This window comes from Pantherophis guttatus, chromosome 3 (assembly GCF_059756535.1).
Source record: "Pantherophis guttatus breed Tessera chromosome 3, ASM5975653v1, whole genome shotgun sequence".
NCBI classification, from domain to species: Eukaryota; Metazoa; Chordata; class Lepidosauria; order Squamata; family Colubridae; genus Pantherophis; species Pantherophis guttatus.
This window is the reverse complement of record NC_142065.1, coordinates 23486177-23499764: the sequence shown is the minus strand read 5'-3', so window position 1 is coordinate 23499764 and position 13588 is coordinate 23486177. Positions and strand designations below refer to the sequence as shown.

General features: G+C 34.8%; 1 protein-coding gene across 2 annotated transcripts in view; it reads right to left on the bottom strand.

The window, feature by feature from the left end:
* Positions 1 to 374: 374 nt before the first annotated feature.
* The window catches only part of B4GALT5 (beta-1,4-galactosyltransferase 5), a 54074-nt gene continuing 40860 nt past the window's right edge, over positions 375 to 13588 (bottom strand). The window contains exons 4-9 of one of the 2 annotated variants that reach the window (XM_087889106.1): positions 12753 to 12877; positions 11830 to 11946; positions 10168 to 10355; positions 9869 to 9991; positions 7860 to 7961; positions 375 to 3513 (exon numbers count right to left, since the gene is read on the bottom strand). In XM_087889106.1, the coding sequence (XP_087745232.1) occupies positions 3366 to 3513; positions 7860 to 7961; positions 9869 to 9991; positions 10168 to 10355; positions 11830 to 11946; positions 12753 to 12877 (803 nt within the window). In that variant the 3' untranslated portion in view covers positions 375 to 3365. The remainder of the gene's footprint in view (positions 3514 to 7859; positions 7962 to 9868; positions 9992 to 10167; positions 10356 to 11829; positions 11947 to 12752; positions 12878 to 13588) is intronic. The other variant, XM_034413807.3, reaches the window with a different exon arrangement.

The window sequence follows — 13588 nt, the reverse complement described above, 5'->3', positions numbered from 1 at the left end:
AACTTCAGGGAATAGAAAGCCTTTTCTATTTCATTCATTCTACTGAAATTATCTAGGCGCTTGTACAAACAATGGGTAATTTGATTTGTTTATATGATACTTTTTTTTAAATGAAGCAATTTTTTATTTATAAAGTAGAAATTTGAAAGTTAAATTTCATATAAATATAAATAAGTTTAATAAATGAAGTTCATGTGTTGATTTCTGTAATGAAAGGGAAACTGAGTCAAATAATTAACAATCTAAAAGCATTATCTTTTTTAAATTGTAAAATTAATCCAATTGTGCATTAAAGCATGCCTATAAATTTGGCTCTTCACTACACTGAACTGCAGGTTAGTAATTCACTCATAAATAAAGCAATATCATTACCATTTCTTGGTTCTTGAATATGTATTCTTTTTACTGAAAAAAATCACTCATAAGTTAACAAATACAAAAATGTACAAACACACAGGTGCATAAATGCAATGATACAATGGATTGCTGAAAATTGTGTGTTTTAACACTAGATTTCAGTGCAAAAATATACCCCTGGAGCCTCACAGAAAACACAGAGAAGCTCAAAACAACAGAAAGAAAGAAATTACATATGATTCAATTCTATCTTTGACAGTAGAAGTTTGGCAATGCACAGTGGTTGCTCAGATGTTAAACTGAATACAAAACAGTTTTTACAAAAAAAAAGAGGTTTAGCAAATAAAGATTTACATGGCTCATATAAAACATACATTTTGTAATGATAGTGTTCTATCCCTTAGCAATATTAGCTGACAGTGCTGATGGAAATGGGGAGCACTCTGTTGAAATTTCAGCTATTAATGTACACATTTTAAATGATTTTTTAAAACACCATAACAACACATGCGCTTGACAGTTATGTTTCCAACAATTACATTTACCATACAATAGCAGACTTACCTGATAAGAGCAACAGTGCACATTTAAAAGATATTCCACACTTTTAAAGGAAGGGCAAGAAAATAATTTTTTGGGGGAAAAAATCAATCCAGAACTAATTAAGAAGTGAAACTGACTCTTTCACACCAATCTTCAACAAGTGCATTCTTAGCAGAGGTAATTCAGAGGGTATAGTAGAAGGGTGCATAATCTATTTTTATAGAGTGTGTGTGTGTGTGTGTGTGTGTGTGTGTGTGTGTGTGTGTGTATGTGTGTGTGTGTGTGTAGCACTGCCAAATAGATGTTTGGAAATGTCAAGGTGAATTAAGACAGATTGAAACACATTCTCAACCGAAGCACCATTAAATAAAATGTTAATTTCTACTAGCCTTCCAAGTTTAAAAAAAATACATATGAATTATTCACAACTGAAAATTATCAAAATGTAGAAGTCTTTATTGCTTCATGTGCCATTAAAAGAATAAAAGCTAAGTTATTCCCTCTGCAGCAACTGTAAAGGTACTATTATGAAACATTTTAAAGCCTTATCAGCAAATTCAAGAACAGACTTCCTGCCCTTTCATATCAGCTGGTAAGATGCACACATGCACACTTTCTCTCTCTTTCACGCATAAGCACACACTCGCCCCTTCATAACTCTTGAGATTCAAGAAAATGGGTCTGGTTAATCACCTCCACAACAATTGTATATGGGGGGTCATATATCTACCAAACCCAAAATCTAAAAAAAAAAAACCCACCACAACCCTATACAAGTTAAAGCAACTGAAGGCAACAATGCAATCAAAGAGATTAAAGTACTTTTCACATTAAACTCTGTCTATAAATATATATTAAAGAACAATTTGTTTTACCAGAGTAAATACCCCAGTTTTAAAAAGTCTGTACATGCTATATAAAGAGATGGACTGGTTCTAAACCAGAAAAAAACAAAACAAAGGCACAAACTTATTATGGTAGGTTAAAACAAAAACTAGAGAGAGATTATGGACCAACCAATTCTGCCTGATATTCACATTTTTAAAAACTAATCTCAATGCCCTTCATTCTTTTAATTAAGAGTAGGAGTCTGGATACATTTATCCCAGTACTTGTACTTGTGCAATGTTTTTCTGGTTAATAATCATACCCAAGAACTTCAACCTACAGTTTTAGTCTATGTTAGTTCAGTTTCATTTACACAATAAATATATCAAAATATTATTCATACACCCACCCACCCCAATTAAAGTTACAGAAATCACTATAGATTTTTCCAAAAACAGACTGAATGATTTGCAAACTTTAACCAAACAAAGTGGAAACTTGGTTAACTTTCTGGAGACTTTTTGTCCCTTACCAAGATGAAACAGGGAGATATTTTTTCTGATGTTTTGCTGTCGGTTTGGAATATGGGGACAAAATGCACTGGGTCACACACACACACAAAAAACAAAAAAACAAAACCAACAACCCAGAAAGACTATGCATTTGGCCTTTTCACTTTCATGAATAAAATTCACTCTCCCAATGTCAGATTCCTCCTTTTCCAATAAACACTCGTATTGTTCCCAAAACCACCAATGAACTGACAGTCTCAATCCCACTAACAACTGCTTAAATAGCCCTGAAAAGAATTACTTGCATGTCATCCTTATGTACTGAAGTGCTCACACAGTTGAGTGCTTACTTGAGTTATGCTAAGTTGTAAACCTTCAGCTTCAGTTTTGAACTGCATTTTTTAAAAAATAAAGGAAAGCAATTTATACAGCTTATCTACATCTATACTTCTTTAAGAAGTGATTGTGTGTATATATAGATATAGATATATATAGATATATATATATCTTTTTTCCTTCAAGCAAGTCAATTAGAAAACCAATGCAAACACAAATGCAAAAGAATGGTGTCACTGTTAAGTAGCAGTTCATCTCCAATAATGGTCATAGCTTACAGCAGGGGTGTCAAACAGGCAGCCCACGGGCTGGATGCCTCACGCGGAGGCCACACCCACCCCAGCTCCACAAAAGGAAAACACATCGCGATATGTCACATGATGGCAACGTGACGCTGCAAGTTTGACACCAGTTGCTTACAGGATAGTTTCCAGCACCGTAAGTCAAGAAACCAAGACTTTTCTTTCTTTCTTTCTTTCTTTTAAGCCAAACTGGTTTTATGAGCAGAAAAGCACATTCAATTTCTATTTGTTACTGGAGATTGCTTAAGGAAATGGAATGCTGGGACAAAAGCAGCAGGTCACACCACTGTTCTTTTTAAAAAGAAATCAAAAAGCAAGTTAAATCTGAACTCGCTGACAGTGTGAATATGTCTACAGTCTGATGATCTCTGTGCGTATTTTTGAAAATTATTCTTCAAAACACTGTGATCCTTCATTAGACACAAGATTATTCTTGTCCAGGAGACATCTAAAAAACCATCTCTTGACATTCTCTTCTCATATTCTCTTAGTATTCACTCACCAGAGCCAGCTCTGGTGATAGATTGACAGTTATATTTTTATACAAAGAATCATATGTAATATTTGGAAAATAGTTCAAATTATTGAGGCCATCCAATTCTTGCCTCTCTTTGGACTTCCTCAACAGTGCATATCTATTGAAAAAGAAAGAGAGAGAAAACATTAAAACCAATATTGTTCCAAAATATAACATAAAATACTATTAATATGACTACATTATGAATATCAATAGTTTCTTAATTTATTAAAAAATATCAGCCTGTGCAGCCTACAGCCATCAAAAGTCCATTCATGTCCAATTTAAAAGGTCTGAGTTCTAGGCAGAACACCGATTCACTCAGATTCTAAAACTTTCCATCCTACTCCTAACTTCATTTTGTATTTATATTAGTTTATATACATAGTACATACGTATGTACTTATATAAAGTATGAACATAGGTAATTGGATTAAGTGAGGGAGCTATAGATAAATTAACCATGGGTAGGGACATCATGTGAACACAATCATTTCTCAGAGCTGGATATCTAAAGTAGAATAATGGATTTCTATTGAAATGCTCAGATCCTGATAAATAAATATTGCAAAGAAAATATATGTAAGCAACACCAAAATATAAACTTAATAGACAAAAATGAAAGCATTGCAAACTATAAAAAAGCTTTGTTTTAAATTGTCCAGTTCTTTTCTTCCACTTCATTTAATTTTCTAATATTGCACACAAAAGCATCCATTTCCAACATGTTGCCCAAGATCTGCTCCGACCAATTCTGATGAGAAACAAAAACTATTGCTTCAGTTTTCCTTTTCCTTTTCTCATCATAAATCTCATCCTGAATCATAAATTTCCCTTTTTAAAAATTCTATTTTCATTTTATATAATCAACATGCTCAATGAATGGAAATCACTTCTGAACATGGATTCAAAGAATTGCTTTGTTTGCTAAAATTCATCCTTTATATAGATTTCAGACATTTTTATAAATCTATATAAGAATGAAAACTTTTTTCTGTCACTTTCATTTTCTTACATTCACGAGAAAGGATGAAGCACAAATACTTAATTTCAAAATAGCAGAGTTGGAAGGGACCTTGTAGGTCATCTAGTCCAACCCCCTGCCCAAGCAGGAAAGCTTACATCATTTCTAACAGATGGCAGTCTCTTCTTGAAAGCTTCCATTGATGAAGCTCCCACAACTTCTGAAGGCAACTTCTGTTCCATTGTTTAGTTGTTCTCACTGTCAGAAAATGTCCCCTTATTTCTAGGTTGAATCTCTCCTTGATCAGTTTCCATCCATTAAATTAATAATTAAAAGTTCTATGTATGGACAAAGTAGTATCTATGGATACTATCAGTTTTGAGGTTATGTTATAGAAAATTAAGCCTTCTGTTTTCTGTATTCATCTTTTCTATCATTTATATTTCCTACCATGAGCATGTCCACACAAATGAGTTACAGTTCAAAACATTATTAAGCAAAAGCAATATAAGCAGAAGGAAGGATGGACTGGTAGTTATCAGTGGGTCCAAATCAACAGCAATGAACAAAGCAAGATAAAAATATGCTGCCAGTTTAAAGAAATTTAAAATCATTTTGAAAAATGACTCCAAATTTATAAGAAATCTTACATTAAACTACAGAAAGTACAACATTGAATGATTTTTCAGATGCATAGGTAGGCTGTTACAAAATAGTTCCTGATAGTCCTCTTTGTTCCATAACACTTGACATTTTTATATATAGTCAGTGACCTTTTTATACATTTACTGCTTGTTAAAGTATGAGATACTAAAGCTGAGAACTCTCTCTTCTCAAATATAATTGGGAGTGTGTTCATGTGTACGTAATACATGTGGCATGCACACACACACACACATGCAGACACACACAGCTTCCCCTAGTTCTTGTTCCATAACCTGAAGCTACAATATATGGCATAATTTCATACCAGAGATCCCTAGCTGACGGGGATATAACATGTCACCCCTTTAGCATCAAAACTTAACCAGAAGAACAAAAACAGGTAATGACATGTGTGTGGCATAAATGTTCATAATCCCATAATTCCTGAAGGTGCAATTTCCCCCTCCATCTCCTTCAGTAAGAGCAACGGGAAATACGTTGCTGAGATAGAAGTCCCTTTAGTGAGCTCTTTGTCAATTAAATCATTTAATGCTCTATCACTTGCAAATTACAGTCTACATTTCTCTCTTGGACTGGCTTGCTTTTACTTGCTAGCAGCTGGAACTGAAACAAGTAACAGTTTTGTAACAGAACAAGGAGAATGGGAAAAAAGAGAAGAGGGAGTGTGAGAATTCAGGTGCACGGTCTTTGAATAAATCAACTAAGCAACTAAAAACTGAGGATTACTTCGAAAACAAGAAGGCAACAATTGTAATCCACAGGAGAAAGCATTTTAAAGAGTTGAAAGCAACTCTTTAAAATGCAAGTTTCCCCTAAAGATGGTACTCTAGAAACTTTCCTTTAAAACTGTTTAAATGTTTAAAGTTGAAATGAAGTAGTAATTCATGACTTAATGGACCCTAAATAGGCTTTGGCCCAAAGCAATAATTTTTTTTAACTAAATCAGCTCGGGATATTGAAGCTTTCCTTTCCACACAAGCATCAATGTCCCACAAACACTTGAGGCTAGGGAGAAAACCACCAAATTACAGCTGCTCTAATTCCCAGTTAAACACAATGACTATACAGTAACTTCAATAGCAAAGTAGAGGCTAAGAGAAAAATGGGAAGAAACATTTCAAAAAATGGAATGGTTGACTGGAAAGAAGAAAAGATCAGAAAGCAGAACATTGTATACTATAAACTCATTTTGTGCTTCAAAATATGAAATCAGTATTTTACATTAAAACAGACCTATAGAAATCTCTATATGCTTGATACATAAAAAGGCCACTTTAAAAGATATAGCATTCAGTACCAAGAATCTCATTGCAATTCATTTTCAAGGTTATTACAATTCAGTACTGATCTGCATGAGAAATCTTGATGCAAAATTTACTATGAGCACAAACTTTTCATACAACCATATGTAAATGAATATAAAGATAAGTAAGATAAAGTTATGGCATCATTTTTCAGCCTATTTCAATGGCCAAAACTACAACTCAAGCCAGAACTGGGAAAATGTCTGGACTACAGGTACTCAGTGTCTTATGACCTTTCATTTAATGATCATTTGATGTTTTGAGAGTGCTAAAAAGAAGGGACATATGACTGGTCCTCACATTTACAACCATCTCAACGTTCCCATAGTCGCACAATCAAAATTCGGGCATTTGGCAACTGTATCTGCAACCTTCCCAGAAGGCTTTTGATAAGCAAAGATGGAAGCTGTTTTGCTCATGTAATTTGCTTAATGACTGTTGCAAAAAAGTTGTAAAATTGCATTAAGTGCAATTCACTTAATGAATGCATCACTTCCGGTTCTAATTTTGGTCATAAGTCAAGGACTACGTGTATATCTTTGAAAGTGGAGGTCACAAAGACATTAGGTTTGCCAACTAAAGAGAAAGGGGATCTTAAAATTTTTGCTGAAATCTGCCTGAGAATAATCCATGTCTGTGCTTTTCCAGTAGAAACATCTGAACACTTGGCAAGGCTTTCAATAATTAGGAAATTGCTGGGGACAAATATGTCTTGACTGGAAAAACAAGGAGCACTGAATTAGTTTGTGACATAAAATAATCTGAACTACCCCACAAACATATATACTTAGTTCTATTTTAGAATCATGTTAAACTCAAATTGAAATAGTCTTATTAATTAATTAATTAATTAATTAATTAATTAATTAATTAATTAATTAAATTTATATACCGCCCTACTCCGGAGGGACTCAGGGCGGTGAACAGCGAAAGATAAAAATTCATGTAATACAAACGTTAAAAACCAATTAAAATATATTAAACACTCTGGTCCCAGATAATTTAAGACATCCCAGTTTAAAACAAAATTAAAAGCAATATAAAGGGAAAGTTAGGCCAGGCCGGCCTGCTGAAACAAAAATGTTTTGAGGGCACAGCGGAAAGTGCGCAGATCTGGGATCCTCTGTATCTCTGGGGGGAGCTCGTTCCAGATGGTGGGTGCCCCCACAGAAAAGGCTCTCCCCCTGGGGACCACCAGTCGACACTGTTTGGCTGACGGCACCCTGAGAAGACCCTTTCTATGTGAGCGTACTGGGCGGTGAGAGGCTATGATGATGAAAAAATCATAAAGAAAAGCAACACAATGACTTGGGGTTACAAAGTAAAGATCTATAGGACTTTTTTAAATGAAGGACTTAATTGGCTCAACCATCTAGCTTCTCTATATTGTTTAAGAAATACACTGGAAGTTTTAGACTGTTTAACTTCATCATACCTTTTAAGGTGCAGAGTCTTAGCATTTAGAATGACATCCACTCAAATCTAATGGACAGGAAAATCTGCATATATACAATATTTTTAAGAACTTGCCTTCCTAAGAATTGAACTTCCCCTCTATGATGATGGGGAATTGACTTGTATTTCCCTGTATCTCCTTCTGGCCGAGTAACCAAGTAGCCTGCATAGTGAACCCTGGAAAAGAAAGGGAATCATTAAATTGCTTTGAATTTAGTATTTGCCAACACTAATCATTTGAGCAAACATATCAAAATTATTCATAAGAAAGCATCCCAACATATCTCCTAAATTAACTTATTTACACACTTTTTCATTTGAATTAGTTGTGTGGCAGCCTGCTATTATATTCCAGTTAGAAAATGGAATAAGCTGTTTATTTACTGATAACTATGAAGCTATGGGACATAGCTACAACAAGTATTCTAATCTCTTCTTAAAAACTTCCAGTGTTGGAGCATTTACAACTTCTGAAGGCAAGTTGTTCCACTGATTAATTGTTCCAACTGTCAGGAAATTTCTCCTTAATTCTAGGTTGCTTCTCTCCTTGATTAGTTTCCACCCATTGCTTCTTGTCCTGCCTTCAGCTGCATAGTTTGAGTCCCTCTTCTTTGTGGCAACCCCTGAGATATTGTTATCTGTTATGACGTCTCCCCTAGACCTTCTTTTCATAAGAGTAGACATATATAGTTCCAGCAACCATTCTTTATATGTTTTATCCTTGAGTCCCCTAATCATCTTTGTTGCTCTTCTCTGCACTCTTTCTAGAGAATCAACATCTTTTTTCATTGTGGCAACCAAAATTGGATGCAGTATTCCAACTGTGGCCTTACCAAGGCATTATAAAGTGATATTAAAACTTCACGTGATCTTGATTCTATCCTTCTATTTATTCAGCAAAGAACTGTGTTGGCTTTTTTGGCACCTGCTGTATACTGCTGGCTCATATTTAAATGATTGTCCACTAGGACTCCAAGATCCTTCTCAGAGTCACCACTATTGAGCAAGGTACCAGATATACTGTACCTGTGCATTTTGTTTTTCTTGCCTAAATGTAAAACCTTATTTTTTTCACCATTGAATTTCATTTTGTTAGATAGTGCCCAATGTTCAAGTATGTCAAGATCATTCTGTATCTTGAGCCTATCTTCTGGAGTGTTGGCTATTCCTGCTAGCTTGGTTTCATCTGCAAATTTGATGAATTCCACATCTATCCCCTCGTCCAAATCATTGATGAATATGTTGAAGAGTACTGGGCCTAAAACAGAGCCTTGGGGTATCCCATTGCATACTTCCCTCCATGTAGATGCAGTTCCATTCAGGACTACACGTTGAGTGCGGTTGGTCAGCCAGTTATGAATCCATCTGGTGGTGATGCTGTCTAACCCACATTTTTCTATTTTATCAAGTAGTAGGTTATGGTCTACTTTATCAAATGCCTTACTGAAGTCCAAGTAAATTATGTTGACAGCATTCCTCTGGTATTGTTGTTATGTACTTCTAAAAACAGCTTATCTAATAAAGTAAATTAACTATACCCAGGAAATAAACAGAACTTCATGTTTCAACTTAAATCATAAAGGTGGAAGATGAAGTAGCCTTTGTTTATTTTTTATTATTTATTTATTAAACTTATATGCCACCCATCTTGCCTAGGTGGCTTACAATCAATAAAAGCAAAAATATGAAATGTTAAAACAATAAATGGTAATACTAAATTGATTTAAAATTAACAATGATGGGAAGGAAGGCTAACTTTGTATCAGTGATAATGACATGGCTGGAGAGGTGGGCATTGTCTAGATGTTATGTTGTAAGAGTGGCAACTGCCAAAACAGGGCTGACTAGCATAAAAAGAAAATAGGGAAGACTTTCAGGCAGTTGGTATTGCTAAGATGAGTATATAATGCAAGATGTAACCAAGGATGCAAATTTTCTGAAAAAACTGACAAAGTCACTCCTTTTTAATTTTATATTGTAATTCTTTTTGTTCACATGTTTCGTGGAATTTGAAACTAAATCATGGAGCCCGGTCAATTGGAATTTACATGCAAACCACCCTCTCCATTTCCTGCACAATGTACCTGTTCCAAAGGTCGTCATCCTCTCCACCCCAGCCCCAGAATGCATTTGCAAAGCCGTTGATTTTTTTGAACTGTTTCACTGTCAAGCCACTCACTCCACCAAAAAATTCAGCATATGGAAGGCTACAGATACATGAAAATAAAAATGTCAGTCAAGTTTGAAATTAATACAGTTTTTAGTGGTCACAGCAAGTATGTGGTTGTAGCTTGTCTCAATTAGTTTTAGTTACAGTAGTATCTGCTTCTAATTAATTTTCTACTTTTAGCATTAAACTCACTAGGGAATTACACTTACTTACATATACATGTACTTATCCAACTTAGTAGCAAAATGTCTTGGCATCTGTCCACATCCATAATAGTTACGATCATTCTCAGGTATATGGTCCACATCGTGAAAGATGAAACAGTCCCAGTCCAAGTCCTTCATAGCTTCCCGAAAGCCAACATTAAAGAGCATAGCACGATTAAAGGGCTGATTACCTGCCTAGAAGAAAAGCCCAGTATATAAAAAAAATAACATTTACTTTCATACACAAGTCAACCTGAGTTCCAATGCTTTAGGTGGATGAATAGGTGCATTTAGTTGCTTCATATCTTACAGTATGGTAAGTTTTCTTTTTCAAAGACACAAAGATTTTTCTTTCAAATTTTGCCTAAGAAACTGTTGTTTCATTAGATTGACATGTCTGACATATCAGCAGATTAAGGCCTGCAGATAGATATATGTGGGATTGTAGGATCACCCTAAAGCCAAACTATAAATACCAAAAAAGACACACATTGTTGCCAGGGTAATTCTTGAAAAATAGGAGTTAAACACATTCCTAGAAACACAGTGATAACATGCCGATCTAGATATATAGGCTGAATTTGATTAACACTTAAATATAAATGCAATGCAAAATTTATATTTCACTTTTGTCCAGTGATAGCCCAACCTAGTCTGTAGAAGGAGCTACAACACCTTTTGATACAAGTATAAGGATCCCACTTCTTAAATGGATCTTACACAGATGTATTATAGGCAATTGTACACATACACACAAAACAAGCATGCAAACACTGTAAGAGTTTCATCAAGGAAAAGAGTGACAATTCAAATCTGCTTGGGAAACTTTGTACATAGTTGAGGTATATTGGGGTATATTGAGTCAATTGAAGCTATATGTCTTAGTAACTACCAAAGTTTTGATTTAGATAGCCTTAGGTTTTAACTACAAATCAACAAACAAAACACACAGACACACACACACACACACACGGAAATCTTCCATCAGTTCAAATTTGAAACAATGCTCTGAACATTTGAGATATAATATCACTGAGCAAAAACTCTTGTGAGTATATCTTTCTTACAGGGTTTTTGGAGCCCTGATGGCAGAGTGGTTAGAATGCAGTATTGCAGGCCAACTCTGCTCACAGCCTGGAATTCAATCCCATTGGGCTCAAGGTTGACCTTCCATCTTCCGAGGTTGGTAAAATGAGAACCCAGATTGTTGGGGGCAATATGCTGACATTTGTAAACCACTCAGAGAGTGTTGTAAAGCACTTTGGGGCGGTATATGTCTAAGTTGTATTGCTATTATACAACAGATCAGCGTTGCAAATCCTTAAAAGTTTTATTTTATAAGTTTAAATAAAACAGTTCCTTGAAGATGTTTTTTAAAGCAATATGGCCTCCTTGCTTCTAAAAACAAAAAGCTTACATCATTTCATTTCTCTCCTGAAGCCTCCTCTAGCAGTCCCAGTAACTGGAAGAATATTTTATATTTGCACTCTGCATGGGTAGAAGTTTCTGGCTAGGGGAACAGTCAGCCAAGGCTTCAGGATGACATGAGTTGCCTCGTTAAAAGAATTACTTCAGTATTTGATTTGATGACAAAATGTTATCAAAACAAACTAGTCTTCAGAAATCTAGAAATTAACCTTGGAAATAAAAAAAGTAAATGCAAACTTACTTGCTCAATGACATAAAATGCAAATTGCAAACGTTGGTGTTGCAGCATTGGAATAAGATGTTTAAAGAGAACCGGCAAATGTTCAAAACGATTGCGGAATGGGATTAGAATAGCCACCTACAAGGAAAAAGATCATGAGCTCTTCTAAGATCTTGCAAGCAACCTAAGCTATCAATACTAGATAAGCAAAGATGTAAACCTCACATGGACATTATTTTTGTAAGTAAAATCCTTAAATCCTTAAGAGTGGGAACTGGCTTGCCTAAATGTTCTTTCCTTGCAAAATTATGTTCGAATATGTTACAATAAAATTCAAATTAATTTATTTTAGCCTAATAAGATTCCAGAGACTAAGCGCAGGTATCAACACTTCTGATTTAGAGGTTAAATGGACTCATCATCTCAGTCCTTGTAAACAAATCACATTGCCTGCTAATACTAAATATTAGATTATAATTAATAACTTTAAAGTGGTGGCTTCAGGTTTGGTTCTTGAACTTGCATTACATTAAAATATCATACTGAACTCTGGTTCTTCAAGACAGATTCCTAATTTTATTTTTAATATTCCTACGATCAGTTCTTGAAGTGAGATTTCCAAAGTGGAGAAATGCTTTGCTAGTGCTAGAAACTCTGCTTGCAACTTGTGTGCGAGACACACTAACAATATTAGCTAGCTGAGTAATAAAATGTTTGCAAGCAAACAACTAAGCTCAGAAAGCACTAAGAACTCTACTGTACAAATATTCTCTTCTATTATATTAAAACAGCTACCAAAATAAGAACCCCTGAATTATAAGGCCAGCATCTTATATAAAAATATTTCAAAAGAAAAATGTAAGCCCTTTATATTGCACATAACAAACTCAGGATTTGAGATGGTATAGCATTATTATTTTCAACATTCCCTTTCTGTAGCTTACTTTCCAGCGAGGCAAGCAGTCACTAGGCTTCCAGTGGCCTCCTAATTTGATAGTAGGGTCTTGAGAAAAAAACTGGTGGATCTCATCCATACTGATTTCACTCATATTTACATCAATTGGCCCCTCTGTGTATGTAAAAAAGAGAAAATGAGAAGCAGGAAGCACAGCTCAAAAAATACATTTTGCAATATCTCACCATATTATGCATTTTGTTGTTATACTACTGTTATTGTTATCTTGCAATCAGTTGTAATTTTCAGAATTAACTCCCCCCCTTTACTATTTTAATCAAAGTTCTAAGCCAATAAATTTACCTAAACCTACAGATTATCAGGAGATATCATGCCCTTGCAAATAAAATTTGAAGGATTACTTACTACTTCAGCTTCAACCGCAACAATACACAAGCAAATAATAGATACAAACTCAAGGTAAACTGTTCCAAACTCGATTGCAGAAAATATTTCTTCAGTAACAGAGTGGTCAATGCCTGGAATGCACTACCTGACTATGTGGTTTCTTCCCCAAACCCCGAAACTTTAACCTTAAACTGTCTACTGTTGACCTCACCCTATTCCTAAGAGGTCTGTAAGGGGTGTGCATAAGTGCACCAGCATGCCTACAGCCCCTGTCCTAATGTCCCTTTTTACTTACTCTTTTCATGTATTCAAATTATGTTTATACTTTTACCTGTTAACTTATATATGCTTGAAAAATAAACTTATGATTATGATTATCGTAGATTATTTATGGTACAAGAATTAGATAATATAAGAAATAGAAGCCTCTTACATTCAAGGAGTACTTGGGTACTACAGATAGTCTCCATGTTACAA